Here is a 21881-nt window from a genome sequence, read left to right as displayed (position 1 = left end):
ATACATTTTAGGAGCCCAGCAAAAACGTTCCTCTTTAGCCAATGCCCTTTTAAAATGTGTTGCGGAGAGGGGTTTATTGGGTTCTTTCCGTTTTTATCATGTATTTTGTTTTTATATTGTGGTTTTATAGCCGCCCTGTGATTTCTGTAACCGCCCTGAGACTTGCGGCTACAGGGCAGTCTAATCATCATCATCATCATCATCATCATCATCATCATTTATAGCCGTGCTGAATCTGATCCTGCAACTATTTACTTGGAAGTGAATTCTGCCGCATCCACACCAAGTGCTCACACTAGCACTTTTTCAAAAAGGCTTATTTGCCTCGTGAAACTCGTCACGTGAGTGGGAGTCACGCGCCGCTTGCGAAGCGATCTCTTTATTTAGCGGCTAACATCACAAGGGGGACCTTGCGCTTGGTTCAACAAACGGCGTCTCCTCCGATTTTGCAACGCGGCCCCTCCCTGCAAGCTCGTCTAAAATGCTTTTCCTACGCTTTGCGGCCGAGGAGGCCAGGATCCCTCCCACCCAAGGGCGGAGAGACTGGTTGCTCCTGCTCGGTGCGCTCCTCCTCCTCGATGCTCTCCACCCCCTGCCAGTGGAAAAAAATGGTTTGCTCCAAATTTCAGGGCTCCACCCCTCCCACCCCAAGAAAAAAACACGCACACACACACACACACACACACAGGACCAGGGGAAGCAGTTGCATGCCTGTGTGTGTCTGCTTTGCGTGCGCCTCGTTTCTTCCTGCGCTTCCTGGCGCACCGGGGGTTCGCCGTCCGCCGATTCGCCGAGAGGCGCATGACGGGAAGCCCTGGGTAGGGCAGTTGCGAGGAGCAGCAACAAGATCAAGTGGCTGGAGGCCTCTGTCCCTGCAACATCGGATCCAGTAAGTAGCGCAACATGCGTTTTATTTTACTTTATTTCCACGGAGGCCAAAATCGGGGGGTTGGAACGGCGAAGTTTCCAGAGCTACCCGGCGCGTCTTGGGGTTCGTTTCATCGTCTGGGCTGTTGTATCAGTTGCAGTGAACTTCAGCGATCCGGTGGGGCTGACATAAGTGCCACAACTCCCTGGGGCTCTGGGTGCCCGAGCACCCACAAAATTCCCCACGAAGGGGCCGGGCACCCACAAAGTTAGGTGCCAGAGCCATGCGCGCTGCAATGGCGCCCACTTCCCCGGGCACCCACGGTCGCGGAGCCAAGCTAGCACTCCTGGGGGCTGGTTGGTAGGTAGGGGCGGAGGGGGAGAGAAGGTTGTTATTGAGGTTCTTCCCCCCCCCCCCTTGCTGTTTTCTAATATCTTCCTCCTAAGGGTGAATTTGGATCAGTGGGTTTGGAAGCAAGGCGAAGGCAGGATGCGATTAACCGTTATTGGCCGGCCCTGCTCTGGAAAGCAGATCTCATCGAGAACTTTGCTCTGTTTGCTTTCTTTCCGAAGGACAGTTTGGGAGGGTGAGAGGCGATTTAAACCACAGCACCTCGCATGACCTCTCAGATCTGTGAGCTAGCGTGTTTTAGAAAGAGTAGTGGAACAACCAGAAACTGCTATAATGTTGTCTTTAGCTGATCTTTCTTTCTCTTATAATTGTTCCTTTGCATGACAAAATAACATGGCCTGGTCTAATTTTGGCTTGTTAGACAGGCGGTTCTCATGTATTAACAGGAACCTGATGAAAAGTAAACGGCTCTTTGCTTATCATGTGCATGTTACAGCCTGAAATGCAGCTGTTCCTTTTTCTCAATTCAGTGCTCAATGCTTGTCTGAGAGGGGGGGACATATCAAAAACACAATAGAAATGACAGGCTAGACACAGCATGAAGATGGATTGTGATTAGTGTTGTCCGCTGTGTCTTGCTAAAACTTTCTGAAGTTATCTCCTCTTCCTTAACTTCCTCTCTCTTCTCTCCCCTTCTGTGAAACCCATAAGGGTCCCTAAACTCAACAAGGCTTCCTTATGAGTAAAGTGCTCAATAGTTAAGGGGCTACAGTGGTACCTCTAGTTATGAACTTAATTTGTTCCGGAGGTCCTTTCTTAACCTGAAACTGTTCTTAACTAGAGGCGTGCTTTCGCTAATGGGGCCTCTTGCTGCCACTGTGCCTCCGGCACACGATTTTCGTTCTCATCCTGGAGCAAAGTTCTCAACTCGAGGTAACTCTTCCAGGTTAGCGGAGTTTGTAACCTGAGGCGTTTGTAACTCGAGGTACCACTGTAATTGAGCTGAAAGTGTAGAACATGAAAGCAAGACACTTAGGTAGAGTATTTCAATATGCATCTCCTGAAATAAGTAAGGCTGGAACCAAATAAACTGCCAACTCAAAAAACAAAAGAAAACCATGTCAAGGCAATCTAAGGGCAAATGCATCATCACAAAACCGTAAAAATCATGGTCATAAAACACTAAAATGCTGAACAAGTGACCATTTGTTGGCATGGGATTCTTCACCCATGATTAAGAGGCATGCAGTAGTTGCATGGGGCCTGAGGAGGGTGGAGTTGGCAGAATTGTGCCCTTTTGTCATATTATATTATAGGAAATGGGTCACTGCTCAGTGACCCACTTGCATGTAGACATCTCCACCTTTGATCCCTGGCATTTCCAGGTTAAAAGGATCAGGTAGCAGCTGATGTGTGGAACTTCTGCCATTGCCACTCAGAGGAGACGTTTCTGGGCTGAGTGGACAAATAGTCTGAAGCTGTATGATTTTGTGTGTGTGTGGTGGAGAGGGACACTTCAGCTGAACTGTTCAAGATATTTCCTGCTTGGTTGTATTCATAGCTGCTCTTGCTTGTTCATCAGATAACTACAGTGTTTTGTTTTGTTTTGTTTTTGCCAGCCTTGGTAACTACTGTTTTCTATATGGTATTTAAACAAACACGGTAAAAGTTGTTTACAAATGCAGAAATCACAATTGAAAGCGGGACAACCGGTTAAAAAAAATTCTCCAAAATGGTTACAAACAGCGCTTAGAGCTTTTATACAGATGCGTTTTAAGCTATATTCAGTTAAGACCATAATCTGAATCACACTTGTGTGGATGTATGTAATAGCTTGCTAAATGAGGCCCTACACACCAAGGACTGGTAAAAAGCCCTTGCGGAAGAACACGTCAGTGTCCTTTACCTGTCAGTGTAATAATAATAATAATTTTATTTTTTTATATGCCACCCATCTGATTGGGTTACCCCAGCCACTCTTGACGGCTTCCAGCAAAATATAAAGAACGCAATAAAACATCGAACATTAAAAACTTCCCTGTACAGAACTGCCTTCGGATGTCTTCTAAAAGCCATATATATAGTTGTTCATGTGTTTGTTTATCTGATGAGTAAACCTATAGGCCGCACCAAGCAGATCCTCTTCTCTGCCCCTAAATCCTTTCCCTCTTCGGTTTGCCTCCTGGGATCCACGTCACAGCCAGTGGATTTAGATAAAAAGAAGTGTATGTTTGCATTACAGGTGAATGCTGTAAAATGGGATACGGTTGGTGTCACAACTTCTAAGCCTGCAAATTTCCAGCATTTGGATTTGTGGCCATGTTGGCAGGGCCTGATGATGGGTGACAAGGAACCCCGTCATCAGCCCTGCCCTTGTTGGATCCAGATGTTACCTGGAAGGAAGTAGGCAGAGAACGTGGGAAAGCGGTTAATTGTGCTGCTATTGCTAATGCGTGCATCATCGCTTGATTGCAAGTTGTTAGAGCGACTAGTGAGGCATGAGTGTGTATGTGCCCACATGCCTTGGCACACAAACATGCCTATAGCTTTCTACAGTGGAACTTAATTCGTTCCAGAGGTCCTTTCTTAACCTGAAACCGTTCTTAACCTGAGGTACCACTTTAGCTAATGGGGCCTCCCGCTGCCGCCACACAATTTCTGTTCTTATCCTGAGGTAAAGTTCTTAACCCGAGGTACTACTTCCGGGTTAGCGGAGTCTGTAACCTGAAGGGTTTGTAACCTGAGGTGTTTGTAACCTGAGGTACCACTGTATAGCTTTCCTCTTTGTTTTCCTCTGCAGATGGCAGCGTGTATTGGGCCACAGCTAAACCTAACGGCAGAAGTTCGAGATCCGTAAGCAGGCCCGAGACGTGGGCAAGAACTTCCTGGGTGTGGGGGAAACACACTCTCACAAGTTCAGCTTTGCAGCGTGAACTGAAGAAATGAATCTTGAAACTGCTGGGCCTACATCCTCGTCCCTGTTTTCATGGGATTACGTTCTGTGGGAAGTCCGCCTGAAGCTAGTGGCGGCCGGCTTCTTCCTCTACTTGGGAGTGTTCTGCCTCTCGCACTGCCTGTCTTCATGGATGGTAGCCACTTACCGCTCGTTGCCAGCGAAGGAGAAAGTCTTCTGGAACCTGGCTGCTACACGAGGCGTGTTTGGCATCCAGAGTTGTGTCGCCGGCTTGTGGGCCTTGCTTTTCGATCCGGTTTTTCAAGCCGACAAGGTCTACTCCCAGCAGGAGTGGAGCTGGTTCAACTGCCTCATAGCCTCTGGCTTCTTCCTGCTCGAAAATGTAGCTGTTCACATTTCCAACGTTGTCTTCAGGACATTTGACTTGTTCTTAGTCGTTCACCATTTCCTTGCCTTCGGTGGCTTTTTCGGCCTGGTCACCAACATAAAGTCCGGGCACTACATCCCCTTGATGGGAATGTTGCTGGAAATGAGTACGCCTTTCACTTGCATATCGTGGATGCTTTTAAAGGTGAGATGTTGGGTGAGCAAAGGTCTAAAACATGGGTAGGCAAACTAAGGCCCGGGGGCCGGATTCGGCCCAGTCGCCTTCTAAATCCGGTCCGCGGATGGTCCAGGAATCAGCGTGTTTTTACATGAGTAGAATGTGTCCTTTTATTTAAAATGCATCTCTGGGGTATTTGTGGGGCCTGCCTGGTCTTTTTACATGAGTAGAATGTGTGCTTTTATTTAAAATGCATCTCTGGGTTATTTGTGGGGCATAGGAATTCATTGTTTTTCCCCCCCTTCAAAATATGTTCCGGCCCCCAACAAGGTCTGAGGGACATTGGACCGGCCCCCTGCTGAAAAAGTTTGCCTACCCCTGATCTAAAACCACTGTCCTGTTAATACCACCAACACAAACTGCGTTGCCCTGTCTTTCGAGTGGAAGCCTTTGGGGGAAGGCAGGCCAGAGCTGTGGTGCCTCAAAAGAGCTCTGTCTGAGAAGCTTGGCCTGCCAAGGCCTGGAGGGGACAAATGAGGCCTTTAATACCTTGCTCAGATGAACACTGTCAGGTATGCATCTTTTCTGGAGGGTGGTGATCTTCAAAGGTTCAGTCTCCTGGCCAGGGGCATTTAGACAACCAACCTTTATATGATAAAGGTCTAATATGGCGCCCAAGCTTCTAACTGAAAGCTGAAAGCTTTATGGCCTTCCTAGAAGTCTTCCCAGAAAGTGTATTTTTATAAAACAACAACAAAAACCTAGATTTACGAACTTGTAACAGTGATCTGTTGGTTGCTCATCTGTTGACCTTCAGGCGTTTCTTTATATATAATTTGTTATCAGGTTTTTCCAAACATTTTCACAATAACCTTCCAGTCAAAATAATAGCATTGTTTCATAAGCTGACATCCCACCCTCACCTCCACAGCGTTTTTACTCAAACGTTTTCTACTGCATTATATAATCATCGATTACAAAATGTTTCTCTGTTACAATTAATTTATCATTTTTCGTCCGCTGCTTTTATCTTGAATCCTGCCCACGATTTCATTTGACTGCAGTATATTTTTTTAATAGTTCATGAAAGGCCTCCAGTATTCTATAAAAAGTTCATCATTTCTATCTCTTTAATTTCGCTGTCAGCTTTGCCATATCTGCATAGTCCATTACTTTCAAAAGCTCTTCCTCCCTTGTCTGAACCTTCTCTTTCTTCCATTTCTGTGCAAATAATATTCTAGCTGTTATTGCCAAATATAACAGTCAGGAGTTTCTTGCCTTCCTTTTCCAAAGACCATAGCCTTGGTTTCTGAGTAATTAATCTCTAGATTTTCCATATTTACAATATTCACCATGCTCACCTACACATACAGGAGAACCCCATCGCTTGCACATAAAAGAACAGAAACCACCCTTGATAAAGTTGATTTTAGACTTTTCAGGCATTCTTTCTGGATGGAATTGGCTATAAACAGTGGAAAGTGACTATCGTTCAAAACCAATATGTGTTGTTGTTAGTGTAGTGCTCTCAGCTTACGAAGAAAGCAAATTCAAACTCTATTCTCGACTTCACTTGCAAAAATTCTGAACATTCTCACAACCTGAACAGCTGTTGGGAGAGAGCCAGTGTGGTGTAGTGGTTAAGAGCGGTAGTCTCGTAATCTGGGGAACCGGGTTCATGTCTCCGCTCCTCCACATGCAGCTGCTGGGTGACCTTGGGCTAGTCACACTTCTCTGAAGTCTCTCAGCCCCACTCACCACACAGAGTGTTTGTTGTGGGGGGGGAAGGAAGGGAAAGGAGAATGTTAGCCGCTTTGAGACTCCTTCGGGTAGTGATAAAGCGGGATATCAAATCCAAACTCCTCCTCCTCCTCCTCTTCTTCTGCTTCTTCTGCTGTGTTTCATTGGGATTAATTCCGTTTAGGGGATTAATCTTGAGGGAAAGGCACTCTGCACCTGCTCAGGAGTACTCTCACCTATTAATCTTGTATTCCTTGCTCTACTTTTCAACTAGCGCTTCTAATATTGGGTAGCTTGAGCATACTCAGGAATTAGAGGTTTGTGTCTCTTTTGCAGGAAATGTATGAGATCTTTTGATAAAGGGTGGTGTACAATTTGAATAAACAATAATAATAATACTGTTTTGTGTGTTACCACCCATCAAAAATTAGAGGGAATGGCATGCTGATCACAGGGTGCTATTTACAAACAAAGAAACCACGCCAGCATTCGAGTCAAAGGAACAATTAAACATTTATCTTTCTCTTGCATACTCTTTAAAGTGGTCAGGTTGTCACTTGCTTAGAAACTGTGGCATGATCTTCTTACCATATAAAGAGGGAGTGTGTACTAACAACCTATTTTGCTTTGTTGGAAATAGACATAGTCTGCAGTTTTGAAACCTGCAGCCCTGTTGAATCCAGTTTTAGCCAGGATTTATCTAGCGATCCTAAGATAAGTTAGCTTTAGGCCAGACATAGGCAAACTTGGCCCTCCAGATGTTTTGGGACTACAACTCCCATCATCCCTAGCTAACAGGACCAGTGGTCAAGGATGATGGGAATTGTAGTTCCAAAACATCTGGAGGGCCGAGTTTGCCTATGCTTGCTTTAGGCAGTTCATGGAAGGCAAGTTTTCCTTCCTTCTCTCTTCCATCCACCTGCAGCCTCTGAAAAGGCATTTTGGATAGTGTTTTCGTTTAGTTTTTTTAGGGGGCCTTAATGATGGGAGAACATTCTTTTCTGGTCCTGGAAAGAAAGGCTGGATGCAATTTGAGTCAAACAATCCAACATGCATGTTGGACAACAGCCTAGTAACAAGATAGAAAGATGCTGAGTCAAAATACAAAATGCACATGAGGACTTTGGATACATTTCCCCAAAGACGGTTCAAAATATTTCCCCCCCAAGGACTTTCGATAATTGCGACACATTTTGAAAAAGGCTTATTGGTTGAAACGGATTTGTAACGGATTCTTCTATTGTCGATTGTCCTGTTTGTGTTATTGTTTCCATTTTGTGCGTTTCTCAGATCCATCACCTCTTCCGGCTTGTGAGTCTTTCTGCTGGTTATGTTTTGATGTAGAGAGATTGCCACCCATGGCAGAGAACAACAAACCTTCCTTCTGTAAAGTTCTAGAGATAAACTTGTCTTCAGTTTCAAGCCTTCCCCCCCTTCTTTTTTTTTTTTTTTTTTGACTTGGTTTAATGGAACCTGCTTATTCCATATTCAGAGACACAAGCCGGGGACAGTCTGGTAGCAGCTCTTTCTTTAACTCACATTAAAGAGTTTAATTAAGGCAGACTCACCCAAATGCCGACTCTTTGTGTTTTTGAGTAAACATTAAATTAACAGGCTCCTGCATTGGGAAGCTTAGCTGTTCACTATAAGCGCTCAAGCTTCACTGCTGTGTTGGGGACTTCGTGCAGGATTTATCCTGTGTTCTTTTCTAATACTATGGGTTATCTCTAAGATCTGTAATGTAATGAGAATACTTTTTCTATGCAGCCTGAGCAGGAGCAGTGAACAGCGTGAATTGCTGCAGCTTGTTTTCACTTACCCCACAGATGTGAAGAATATTCTCATGTGATGAAATAATTGAGAAAAAGAGGAAGGGAGAAAAACAGGAGACACACACACACACACACACACGAGAGAGAGAGAGAGACAGACAGACAGACAGTCCCTGGATCAAGTGACTTATCTTTAAGTTCTCAAAGCTCTTAACTTGAGCTCAAGGTTGTCATCTGAACTGGCCAGACGTTTAACTGAGAATCCATTACAGTCCGTCCATCCTTTGAAAAATAAGATTTTAGAGCTGCCTTGTCCACAAATGGGCAACTAGACATTCCATCCTGGCTACTGTATCCTTGGCTTAAGGAGCCATTTGGCTCCTAGCTTATAGATCAGAGTTTCTAAGATGCTGAGGAGGAACTCTTGTTGGTCCTCAGAGGCACCACACCCCCTGATTGAGAAAGGTGCATGTCTTAGTATCAGCTCTTGGGAACGACCCGAATTGCTGTTCTGAGATACCTGTCATCTTCACGTTCCAGTCATCAGTCATTGCCCAAGCTTATTGCTTTCAATGCCAGCGTGTTTCTTCCTTTTGGAAGACGGCTGTTTAAAAGCCTCCTGGCATTTTAAAACCATTGACCTCCAGAGAGTTTGGTGTGTAAATATCTATACAGTGGTACCTTGGTTCTCAAACTTAATCTGTTCTGGAATTCCATTCCGAAACCAAAGCGTTCCAAAACCAAGGCTTGCTTTCCCATGGAAAGTAATGCCAAACAGATGAATCCATTGACTCTTAAAAACAACCCCTAAAACAGCAAATTAATTTGAATTTTACTATCTAATGAGACCGTTAATCCAAAAATTGAAAGCAATAATCAATGTACTGTATAATAAAATGTTGTATAATAAAATAAAAAACTATAAAATAAATAAGACAGTATTGTAGATGATAAAAATTTAAATTACTTTTTTTCTTACCTGCACTGATAATAGTCATTGTTTGGATGGGAGGCTGTTATCCATTTCTGCAGCCACACAATCAATCAATCAGTAGCTGAACTGGGTTCCACACAGTAACAAAAATAAATTAACCAAAATAAGCCTCGAAAACAAAAAAACGCAAAATAAATAGCAAAAACAAAAGCACCAAACTTAATCCATTCCCAAAGTCCGTTTGACTTCCGAAATGTTCAAAAACCAAGGCGCAGCTTCTGATTGGTGCAGGTGCCCAGGAAACAATAGCCGACAGCCTCATCGGACGTTCGGCTTCCGAAAACACTTACTTCTGGGTTTTCGGTGTTTGGGAACCAAGGCACCACTCTACTGGCAAACTTTGCACCTGTTCATGGTGGTGTGATTTGAGGTAAAATGTGTTCTGAATACAACTCCCATGAAAAATATGTGTTTTATATATAGAGTCTTAACTTTTGATTTTCTTCTCTTCCAGGTCGGCTTGGCGAACACTTCCTTCTGGAAGGCAAACCAGTGGCTGATGATCCACATGTTCCACTGCCGCATGATTCTTACCTACCACATGTGGTGGGTATGTATTTCTAACTGGAACGCTGTTGTGGAGAACCTGGGCCTCCTGCATTTTGCTGTCGTCTTCACAGGGATGAGCGCCGTCACCGTAATACTTAACCCCTACTGGACCTACAAAAAGACTCAGCAGCTCATCTGCCCCGTGGACTGGAACTTTGCCAATAGAGCAATGGAAAACGGCTCGTCCCCAAAACCCAACGGGGACGTGTTGCAGAAGAAAGGGTTGTGACGGCGACATTATTGGGCCTCTTCGGGAACCAATAAAAAAAAAAAAGGGCAGGTGGAGGTAGCTCAGGTAGGCAGGATCGCGAAGCTTCAGTTTTTTTGAGTTAAGGGATCTGGAACGTATTTATTACTAGTCCGCAGTTTTCTTATCAGTATTCTTAATCAAATAACTGTGACGTTGCAAATTTGGTTTAAATATCTGTGTTGCACACCTGCATACTTCAAGAAATGTAGAAGAGAGAACTGAATACGAGAAAAGGCAGGAAAGGAGTTGGCTGTGTTCCAGTTTTGGGAACCAGCCTTTCGTTTCTTAGAGCTGCCGCAAACACACTGACCAGGGACAGATCGCTGTCCAGAATACTATTCTGGTTGTATCCAAGATGTCACCAGGGACAGGTGGGTTTCCAGATGGACCCCCATCTTTCTAGACTTGCTCTCAGTTTTATGTAGACAGGCTGAGCTCTCTTCATTAGTCGGTGCTCATAGCCTTAAAGCTCCGCTTGCAAATAATGTTGAACCTAGTGTTTTTAAAGAAAAAAATAGAAGTGGAGAGGTGTAGAGCAGGTGGAACAATGTGATTTGCGCACAGTCGACACCAGAAAAGTGCATGAGGCAGCACTAGTTCAAAGAGCACTGCTGGGCAACTCTAGAATAGCCAGATCATCAAAACAGAGGTAGTTTAATGATTCAGAATGCCAGGGTTGGGATTATAGGCTTCGTTCCTTATGACACCGTACATGCACAAACATGCCCATTTTGCCTCTTGCAGTCAGTGAGTTTAATTGCCTCCGAGATGCAGAATCACCTTTGTGTAGCATGAACCAGCCCCCCCCCCCCCAACCTGGAGACTTCTGGATCTTTTGGGTTCCCAACTCACGAATGATGGTGAGAGTTTTAGTCTAAAATATCTGAGGGTAGGCTGCTGCAAACCTTTGGCACCTCTTTCAGAACAGTCCTGACCCCTATTTTACACTGCACTTTGGGGGCGGTATGTGTGTAGCCGGAGTGGAGGCCCCTCTGTGCTCAGGCCACAAGGCTGCTGGCACCCCTGCCCGTGAAAAGCCCCCCTAATGGAACAGGGCTGAGCCAGTCCTTCTGAGCTGGTCTCGCTGCCATTTGGACAACCACGTAAGATCCGATCTGTGTCCTTGCTGCTGTCCCAGCCTGGAGCTGATGCAGGGATTGGCCTGATCTTTGTGCCTGTGCTGCTTCTGTTGCTGCCATGACCAGCTGGGCTCAGAGGGATCAGTAGCTCCACTGCACCCCAGAGAGGTTTAGATTTCATCTTTTAAAACTTGTGTTGCATTTAACAGATAGGGGCAGAGAGCAGATTTTGGATCTCTTGAGCAGTTCCCCATAGCTCCCCAACTGGTTGCTAGGAATTTAGCGATGAATACTACAGTGCAGGCACCTCCAAACTCGGCCCTCCAGATGTTTTGGGACTACAGTTCCCATCATCCCTGACCACTGGTTCTGTTAGCTAGGGATGATGGGAGTTGTAGTCCCAAAAACATCTGGAGGGCCGAGTTTGGGGATGCCTGCTCTAGTGGGTGAACTTGCCCTACAGGGCTCACTTAATTAGTACTGCCTTAACGGCTAAAAGACCCTGAGTGTTTGCCCTTTGCTTCGTAAATTTAAACTATAGTTAAAAGGCTATATATATTTTAAAAATCCTATTTATAAGGTCAGACCTCTATCCTTCTCAGCCCTATCCCCTTCACGTGTCAGGTATTAAGATGCTTCTGAAAAGGTACCAACAGTTTTTGAAAGGTCCAAGAGGAAAGTCGTCCTTTTAACTTTTCCCAGTGTAAATGTTGTAAATCGCTTTGGTTTTTTAAAAGAAGTTGCAGGAAACTTGATCAAAGAATCCATATTCCAGCAGAAAGTTGTGGAACGCTGACACCTGGTGGCCATTGGGATGTATAGTTCGCTTGTTTTGACAAGCAGAATATATTCAATCAGCAAAGGATATTATTGCATGGAGGCAGTTTACCTAAGCTTGCCTGTGAGTTACGTCTGACTGAACTCAGTGGGACTTACGTCTGAGTAGACAGGATTGCACTGAAAGCATGCTTGTTCGTTTGTTTTTATTTATTTTGAGTGCATAATTCTTCCTGCTGTGTAGCTTTGCATTCCAACCTGTGGTGCAGAGGTGTAAGGGAAACGAGGTTTTTCCATTCACTAATGCATACTGATGGAACTGCTGGTGGAAAATTAGCATGATGAAGGACATGTTAAATACAGGATTTTTTCCTCCCTCTCTTCTGCTCCCTCTTCCCTTGGTAAATAGACATTAATGTACAGTTGTGAAGGTCCAGTACAGAGGAATTACACCCAAGGTAATGTTCATTTGTTCTGGCATGTACTTGGGTGGAGTAATAGCAGTGAGGGAGCACATTTTGGTAGCATAAATGCAACTATAGAAAATTAGTATTGGAAACTCAAAGCATGGTGATTAATAGCAATATTCCATCCATTGATAGATGGGAGTATCTGTTCACAGAAGTCTTCCCAGGGTTGAAAGGGTCCTTTCGCGATCAGAGCAGAAGCTTTGGATCCAACACACAATATATTGTTCTTGTTTAAAGGGACCTGTTAACTTCTACTGTTGCAATGTCACAGCAAGATATGAAACACCAGGACGTATGCTGATGGAACTGAATAATTTTGTCGGTGGTTCTCGTTGAGCCCTGTGAGGCAAAGCAAACATAAATCATCGTCGTTTTATCTGTAGGCCGCCTTTCCGTAGTTAAAACTGTGCTCAAGGTGGCTTACAAAACTTGGAGAGGTTTACATTAACTGTATGACAAAAGCAGGCGTAAATAATAAATGAAACACACCCAAAAGTACGCAACCAAATGGAACAATTTCCCCATAAACCGTAGCACAGTGGAACCTTGGTTCTCAAATGCCTTGGTACTCGAACATTTCGGCTCGCAAACACTGAAAACCCAGAAGTATTGTAACTCCTTAGAAATATTCTGATACGAACGGATGAGGATCGGTGTGTCCTTTGTGTAACCTTGTTTTTATTTGTATGTGAAAGCTTATACAAAAGGGCTGTTCCAGTGGAGAGGGGGGTTGGTCTAAGTCAATGTGACCCACTTCTGAAACCTTGTGGGGATGAAGATTCCTCCCTCCCCCTTCATTCAGTGGTCTAGTGCTGAGGTTTTCAACCTTTTTGAGTCCACAGCTCCCTTGATCAACTACATTTTTTCTGCAGCACCCCTGTGGGGGCCCGGGGGCCCAGTTATGTCACCCTTTGCGGGGCTGGCAGCCCCTCAACCCTCTTTGAACACCCTTCCTTGTGGAGTGCTTCCTCGGCCTCCTCTCCTCTCACCTCTCCTTGGGAGTCCTCCGGGCAGCCGCAGCTACCACCCCCGGTCTCTGAGCTGCTCCCCCACCTCCTCACAACAGCCCCACAGGGGTCTAGGATTTGTTTGTCCATTCCTAACAGCAAGGGCTGGCAGACCAGCTGGTTGGGCTCCCTCACCCACTTGCTTCCTTACTCTGAGGCCTCCTCAACTCCTGGCGACCAGCACCCCTTGGCCAGCACCAGGGACGCCATTCGCCTGGGGAGCTTGTAGCCAGGGCTGCTGCAACAAAGAGCTGCATGTGCCTTTCGAAGGCAGAGACTCCAGAGGGCCTCAGAGGAAGGGAGGGAAGGCCAGAGGCCAGTGTTGCCCGCAGCACCCCTGACCATCATTCAAGGCACCGCAGGGTGCCACGGCACACTGAAAACCACTGGTCTGGTGAACTAAGAAGTATATTTTGTCACAGAACCCTGGCCTAATTGTTTTTCTTAGAACTCCCAAGGTGGTTTTCAGCTGCAGCATTACACACACACACACACAGTCCGGAAGATGTTTAATGTTACATTTTGGAATATAATCCCCTTGCAGCTTTTGAAAATGAGTTAACAAGTTCGCTTTACTAGTCTACTTCTGATCAGAAGTTCGGTTTCTTGTTTCCCCCAGAGATCATCTTCTCTGCGTCTAAAAAGGGGAAGTAGGTGAAATAAACCTGAAAGGGCTTATCTTCAGTATGAGCTTACCTCAGACAAGAGCTGATCTGAATTCAACTTGGCCCACAGCCTGTTTACACAGAGCTGGGCAGGTGGTGGGAAATTTGGGAAATGGACGCTTCCGTGGTTCAAGCTGTGCAGAAACAAAAGTCTGCAAAAGTTTTCATGATGCAAAATGCGTAGCAGCAGAAATCATGAGTTTAACCCTGTACTTCTTCCACTGTTGGCTGAGGTGGCTGCATTCACACCCCCTCATTCGTTTGATCCGTTCTGCCTGCCGCTGAAATGTTACTCTCAGCCCAAGCTGAACCCATTTTCTCCCTAGTTCAATAGCATTTTCCCTGGGTGCAGTTCTGCAAACCTGCAATAGCCGTCTCTTTGCAGAACTCTGCATTTTTTTCTCAAAGGTGTTAAATTACTGAAAAGTGAGTGTGGGGAGAGAAAAAAACAGACTGAGGACAGAGATCCTTCTGGAAGCTAGCTGCCTATTGTGCATATACAGGTTCTGATTCTCGTTTTAGCAGAACCAGTGGCTTCGTGCTTTAAGGGGATCAAATCCTTTCTTTTCCTCCATGCGTGTTCTTTTCCGTAAATGTTCCCTGGCAGTTCTGAAAAGTTTTTTCTCCCTGCAGGAGGGGCTGCAAAACGGGAAGGTCATTTGGCATAGAGGACAAAATTGCAATAAGAAGGTATTTGGCAGGAGGAAATAGGGCGGTTCAGGGGGGGCTAAGTGCCACCTGTCTGTTCAGTTCTGCCTTGGATTTCTGTTACGTTGGCAGGTTTGTTTCCCAGTATAATGTCAGTGCTGCAGAGATGGGACCAAGACATGTAAGCCAACACCATGCCTACTTGCACTTTTATAGTTTAACATGAGTCTTGAACTTGGGAAGAGACGGTAGGACTGAATAGAGGCAACTGTTCTTTCTTATGTCCTCAAACTGTCTCTGTCTCCCCCCATCAGTTACTATCTGCCACATGCAACTGGTGTGTGATACCTATTTAAAAAAAAATGTTTCTAATTGTATAATAAAGAGTGTTTTATATACTAAGCGGTGTGATTCCTCCTTCCCCCACCCCCATCTCTGCACTAGTGGTGTATTTGGGGGCTTTTGGAAACATTATTCTTCCTTCCTTTAAATCACAGCGGCTTCGCAAGCCTTTGCAATACAGTGGTACCTCGGGTTACATACGCTTCAGGTTACAGACTCTGCTAACCCAGAAATATTACCTCGGGTTAAGAACTTTGCTTCAGGATGAAAAGAGAAATTGTGCTCCAGCGGCACGGCGGCAGCAGGAGGCCCCATTAGCTAAAGTGGTGCTTCAGGTTAAGAACAGTTTCAGGTTAAGAACGGACCTCCAGAACAAATTAAGTTCTTAACCTGAGATACCACTGTATATTGTTTGTAGCTGAAATGCTTTGCATATCCATGTCGTCGTGCTAAGCTCCCTTTTAGTGCACTAATGAAAAAGGGGTTCTCCCCTCTGGGCTTGCCAGTTAGATCGCTTCTTAATGAAGTTGATGTTAAAATGTTGTGCTTTGAAAGCAGTTGATATGCCGGTCCTTCTAGCATCCTGCTTTCCACTGTGGCTAGATAACTTCCAGGAAGCCCAGAGGCAGGATATGATGAGAAAATAGACCTCCCTTCACAACTGGTGTTCAGTGACGTATGACCTCAGATTGGAAATTCTGTTTCATTTATTTACATATGTGCTTCTCCCGCCTTTCCTCCCAAAGGAAGCCAGGCCAGCAAATGACAAAATATAAAAATAATACAACTGACAAAGCAGCCTCTTTTTAAAGAGGCTGAAAAAGAGGGGTACTTGGTGCAGATGGGGCTTGTCAGTCTGGAAAGGGAGCCCATCTAGGATAAGGAAAACTATGATTCTAAATCTTTGCTACCTTGCGGGAGAAGAAAATGTTGAGGATTAAACCCTACACAAATTCAGAGATGAGTCCCTAAGACAGTAGGATGGCATCTTGAATTCCTCCTTCCAGCAACTCCTGCAGCCAAGCCGGTGCCAAACCTATTGCTCTGCTTTGCTTTGGATCACATAGGTGAAGCTGAGAGGCGCGTCTTGTCATCCAGGCAGCCGAGGACCTCCATATATACACTGCCCAGCCTTCCACCCCCGGAAGGTCACAGCAGTTTGACTTCAATCCCAGAGGTGCACTCGTCTCGAGGCAGATGGCTGCCAACAATGGACTGGAGGCACGTGGTCTAGACTGGTGGCACGTGGTCCCATCAGACTGCCCCACCTGCCAATCTTAAGCACAGCTGCATTCTGCACTAGTGGCAGCTTTTGGACTGTCTTCAAGGGCAGGTCTGTGCAGAGCGCCTTGTAGCAGTCAAGCAAGGAGGTCACTAGAGCATCGCAACTAAAGCCAGGCTAGCAGGACAGGGATGATGGCAGTTTTAGTCCAACAACAGCCAGAGACCCAGATTTGAGAAACCTACCAATATTTCAAATGAAGTATGCTTTTAAAAATGTATAGTATGTGGGGATGGGGGTTAATATAACGTGAGAGCTAATATAAAGCTTAAAGGAGATTATCAGGTATAATAGGGCATATTCTATGTAATCTACTGGAAAGTGGCCTGATGGTGGGGATCTTCCTTCCCGTTGTCAACCTGTTGGTTTAGATTTGTACTTGGCTATGTCCAATTATGGGATGCGGGTGGCACTGTGGGTTAAACCACAGAGCCTAGGACTTGCCGATCAGAAGGTCGGCGGTTCAAATCCCCGTGATGGGGTGAGCTCCCGTTGCTCGGTCCCTGCTCCTGCCAACCTATCAGTTTGAAAGCACGTCAAAGTGCAAGTAGATAAATAGGTACCGCTCTGGCAGGAAGGTAAACGGCGTTTCCGTGTGCTGCTCTGGTTTGCCAGAAGCGGCTTAGTCATGCTGGCCACATGACCCGGAAGCTGTACGCTGGCACCCTTGGCCAATAAAGCGAGATGAGCACCACGACCCCAGAGTTGCCACGACTGGACCTAATAGTCAGGGGTCCCTTTACGTCCAATTTATGTCTTTATGTCCAATTACGTTGCATCTCCCCAAACTCTTCCTATGGTGAAAACAGAAAATGCCCCTAAATTTTGGAAAGCATCTCAACGCCAGAGAGGTGGCAAAATAACACTGGTGTACTGATTCTGCTAAGAGTGATTTTGGAATGGCCCATTCTGGAGGTGGAGGGGAGGAGAAATCCCATCTTAATGGATAAAAAGCTGTTGCTGAGAAAGAGATATTAAGGAATGAATCAATACTGCAGGCTCTGAAATTGTTCTGTTCCTACTGGGGAAGGGGGATCCCTGGAACGGAGCCTAATATTGATTGAAAAGCCATGTATAATTTATAGAATTTTATATAAATAGAGTGTATCTGAAGGTCACCTGCTATCTGACTCCCTCCGGTTGAATAAAAGTTATTCCTCTGGCACACACACACACACACACACACACACACACACACACTTTAGCTACAATTTTGCATGTGTCTCGGGGAAATTTGTAGGGTGACAAAACAACTTTAAAGAATTCAGACCCTCCAAGTGTCCCTATTTTCCAGGGACAGTCCTGGATTTACAGAAGACATCCCAGTTCCTGATTTCATAGTAGAATGTCCCACTTTTTCTTAGGATGTCCTATTTTCATCAGAGAAATGTTGAGTGGTATGGAGTTATGCAACCCCCGAGCCAAGGAGATAAGTAACTATACAACCTTTAGAAGACATTTGAAGGCAGCCCTGTATAGGGAAGATTTTGAATGTTTCATGTTTTATTACATTTTTATGTATGTTGTAATCTACCCAGAGTGGCTGAAGCAACACAGTCAAATGATGATGATGATTGTCAGAGCTGCTTGAAGATCCTAGCTCACAGAGGATCACGCTAGCCAGCGATCATTAAGTAAAAGTCTTTATTGAATTACAGTTTCCATTCTCACGCTGCTGCGCGCAAACTCTACGTCTAGTAGCTAGATCGGCGAAGCTCCGTCTGAGTCTCCGCCCCGTGTGCACCAACTTAATATCCTAGCCTTGCTCCACCTTTTCCGCCTGACTGTCCTCCTCTGGGTCCCTCTACCCCCCGGGGCTTCTTCCTTCAGGGATTCTTCTGACGCTGACCCGGACCCTCCTGCCTCCTTGCGCCGGGCTTTAGGACCTGGTTCCCTTTCGGGGCTGCTTACTGCGCCGCCTTCCTCTGCATTTGAACTTGGCGCGCGCGCCCAACCTTCCACTTTCCTCTTAACCGTTTCTTCGCTCCCCGATGGAGGCGTGGCCACTCCTGACTCATGCCCTCCCTCCTGTGGTGAGCTGCCAGCGTTTCCCCCCTGGCTCCCTTCCTCTTCCCTGCTTCCTGGCGGTGACGCTGGTCCCGATTTCCAGCTGCTCCCCACTGAGTCTCCTCTGGCTCTATCTTCCTGGGGTGCCCCCCTAGACTCCCCCCTTGCCCTGGCCACTGGTGCTCCTTTCTGTGAATCCTCTGATTCACTGGAAAGACTGGGAGATCTCGGGTCGTCGTCATCACTCATCTTTTCTTCTGCCTCCTCCCCTTCGCTCTCTGTCTCCTCCCTTGCCCGTGCCTCTGCTCCTAAACCCCTGACATCCATCCCCCCCTCGAAGCCCCCCAGTCCCCCCTCCCCTCCTTCCGGTGCTGGAGCTGGGGGCTGCTGTTGCAAAGGGACGAACGTCGGATATCGGTCGCTTCCCGTGGCGGGCCTCCATCTGAACTCTTCCGGGTCTTCCTCCCTGCTCTCGTCGACGCCGGTCACCTCCGCTTCCATCTCTGTGCCGCCGTGCTCGAAACCAGGGTCGTCCCCGAAAATGTCCATGTCCGTCTCTCCCTCACTTCCTCCTGGCGGCGTTGCTCGTCCTGAGCAGTCCAGCCACTTTCTGCGGAACTGCTCCTCTGGCCTATCGTCCCACCAATACGAAGGTTCTGAGGCAGATCCCGAGGGTGACCCCTCCGGGGAACGGACGTCTCGTGTTGGTTCCTCGTCCGAGTCGAACCCCCGGAACGTGCTGGCCGAAAGCGTGGGCGTGAAAAGCCAGTCGTCGAAAAAGTCTGCTGGCATAGGTCTATGTGGGAAGAGGGCATGAAACTCGTCTTTGAGCAGAGGTTCGTCTAAGGCGTAGCCCGGCACCCAGCTGTTCGCACTGGCCGGGGTGCCCTCCTTGGCGAGAAAGTATTCTACCCCCTCTTCCCCCCATCTGGAGTCCAAAATCTCCGTGACTTCGTTGATGCGCTCCTTCTGTGCCGCTCCCGCGTGCCCTGTTCTGTCTCTGGCCGGACTCGGCGCCGTTCCGGGTTCCTGGAACCTGTGCGGTGCCTTGTAGGGAGTGAGCACCGATCTGTGGAATACCGGATGCATTCTGGAACCCTCCGGAAGTGCCAGTCTGAAAGCTACCGGGTTGACCTGCTCTTCGACTTGGTAGGGCCCCAGTTGTTTATGCCCTAGTTTCTTCTTGGCCAACGACCTGGCCGGCACTGCGTGGGCCGCTAACCAAACCCAGTCTCCCACGTGGAGCTCTTCTCCAACCCTTCTGTGCTTGTCTGCTTGTACCTTGTATGCGTGCTTGGCCAGCTCCAGGTGGCGCCTCAGCTGATCGTGGACTTCCTGCAGCTCCGACGCGAACGCATCTGCTGTCTGCGGCTCCCCCTCCCCCATTCTTTCCAGTCCCGGGAAGGTTCTGGGGTGCCTCCCGTTGTTGGCGAAGAACGGCGTGACCCCCGTGGATACGTGCTTCGTGTTGTTGTAGGCGAACTCTGCAAGCGGCAGGTAATCCACCCACGTCGCAGGCTGTTGATTTGCATAACATCTCAGGTACTGCTGCATGATGGCATTGACCCGCTCCGCTTGCCCGTTGGTCTGCGGGTGTCTCGCCGACGCCAGGTTGATCTTGACGTTCAGGAAGCCCATCAGCTTCTGCCAGAAGTTCGAGATGAACTGCCGCCCGCGGTCGGACAGAATAGACCGTGGCAGACCGTGAACCTTGAACACGTGGTCTATGAACAGTGTGGCGGTTTGCTCCGCCGTGGCCACCTTAGCACACGGAATGAAATGCGCCATCTTGGAAAACAGGTCCACCACCACCAGCACTGCCGTCTTGCCCCTTGAGCTGGGCAGATCCGTGACAAAGTCCAGGGCCACCCTTTCCCAAGGTTCGACCGGAGTTGGCAGCGGTTCCAACAGTCCGGCCGGCGATTTGTGCACTGGTTTGGCCCTCTGGCAGGTGTCACACCTCGCCACGTAGTCTGCGACCTCCCCTCTCATTCCAGGCCACCAGAAATCCCTGGCTACTAATTCCACCGTCTTCTCCTTGCCAAAGTGCCCGGCCGTGGGCGCGTCGTGCAGCTGCTGCAGCACCTTGGCTCGAAGTTCGTCTCCCGGCACGTAGATGGCCCCTTTACGGATGAGCAATCCATCTCTTAGCTGGAAACCGTCGGCCGCTGCCTTGCCCCTTTGCACCTCTGCCATCTTTGCTTGTGCGAAGGAGTCCCCCTGCAACGCTCGCCGCACCGCCTCTAGGTCCACGGTCGCCGCGGCGCACGCCCACACTGTCGGTGCGAAGATGTGCATGGCGGCCGCTGGTGTTGCGTCCTCCAGATACTGTGGCTTACGGGAGAGAGCGTCTGCCATGATGTTGGTGTCCCCCGGGACATACTCTATTCGGAAGTCGAAGTTCGCAAAGAACTCAGCCCAACGTATCTGCCTCTGGTTCAGGAACTGTGCCGTGCGCCAGTGCTCCAGATTCTTGTGGTCCGTGCAAACCTGCACCGTGTGCTTGGCGCCGATCAGAAAGTGCCTCCACGCCTTGAACGCTGCATGAATGGCCAGCAACTCCCTGTCCCATATGGTGTAGTTCTGCTCGGACTTGCTGAGCTTCCTGGAGTAAAACGCTCCCGGTCGCCACACCCCCTGCGGGTCTTTCTGCAGCAGGACCGCCCCCACGGCTCTGTCCGAAGCGTCTGTCTCCACCCTCATCGGCTTGCTGGGGTTGACATGAAGCAGCTGCTCTTCCGACGCGAAGAGACGCTTGAGTGCCTGAAAGGACTGCTCCGCCTGCTCTGTCCAAATGAACTTCTTTTTCTTGGAGCTAAGCGTGTCAGTGATGGCCGCCGTCTGCATCGCGAAGCCCTTGATAAACTTGCGATAGAAGTTCGCAAAGCCGACAAACCGTTGGACCTCCTTCCGGTTGCGCGGGCTCTTCCAATCCAACACCGCTCGAACCTTGGCGCTGTCCATGGCGAGCCCCTTGTCAGACAGCTTGTAGCCCAGAAAATCCACCTCCGTCACGTCAAATTGGCACTTCTCCAGCTTGGCGTAGAGCCTATGTTGCTTTAGCCTGCTCAGCACTTCCTTGACGTGCTTGTCATGCTCCTCCTGCGACTCCGAAAAGATCAGGATGTCATCTAAGAAACAGACGCACGTCTTGTAGAGGAGCCCCGCCAACACGTGATGCATAAATGCTTGAAAAACGTGGGAGCCATTTTGCAATCCAAAAGGCATAACTCTATATTCGTAGGTCCCCAGGGGCGTGAACATGGCTGTCTTCCACTCATCACCCTCCCGCATGCGAATGAGGTTGTACGCCCCCCGCAGGTCCAACTTGGTGAACACTCTGCCCTTCCGTACCTTCGCGAGGAGGTCGTCAATTCGGGGCATGGGGAAGTCCGATGGCCTAGTCACACTGTTCAAAATCCTGTAATCCACTACGAGTCTCTTTTGGGGCGTGTCCCGCTTCTTAACAAAGAATACGGGACTGCCCCCCACTGCCTTGGACTCCCGGATGAAGCCGCGCTGCAAATTATGATCAATGAACTCCTTGAGTTCTTGCAGTTCGTCCTCTGACATGGAATACAGTTTCCCTTTAGGCAGCGCCGCCCCCGGCAGCAGGTCAATT

The 21881-nt window shown here is 47.7% G+C and overlaps 1 protein-coding gene across 1 annotated transcript; it reads left to right on the top strand.

The window, feature by feature from the left end:
* The first annotated feature begins 673 nt into the window (after positions 1-673).
* CLN8 (CLN8 transmembrane ER and ERGIC protein) lies at positions 674-12956 on the top strand. The gene is made up of 3 exons (XM_081189219.1): positions 674-889; positions 4020-4704; positions 9638-12956. Exons 2-3 carry the CDS (start codon positions 4162-4164, stop codon positions 9959-9961), a joined length of 867 nt encoding a protein of 288 aa, XP_081045345.1. The 5' UTR covers positions 674-889; positions 4020-4161; the 3' UTR covers positions 9962-12956.
* The last annotated feature ends 8925 nt before the right edge of the window (positions 12957-21881 follow it).

This window comes from Podarcis bocagei (genome assembly GCF_964188305.1).
Source record: "Podarcis bocagei genome assembly, chromosome: 3".
Classification (NCBI taxonomy): Eukaryota; Metazoa; Chordata; class Lepidosauria; order Squamata; family Lacertidae; genus Podarcis; species Podarcis bocagei.
This window is presented reverse-complemented; position numbering and strand designations above follow the sequence as displayed.

What these genes read in the sequence shown, in the direction of transcription:
- CLN8 (XM_081189219.1), top strand. Translation starts at nt 4,162, where the DNA reads ATGAATCTTGAAACTGCTGGGCCTACATCCTCGTCCCTGTTTTCATGG. An exon ending in TATCGTGGATGCTTTTAAAG is followed by an intron (nt 4,705 to 9,637) that starts GTGAGATGTTGG and finishes CTTCTCTTCCAG; the next exon opens with GTCGGCTTGGCGAACACTTC.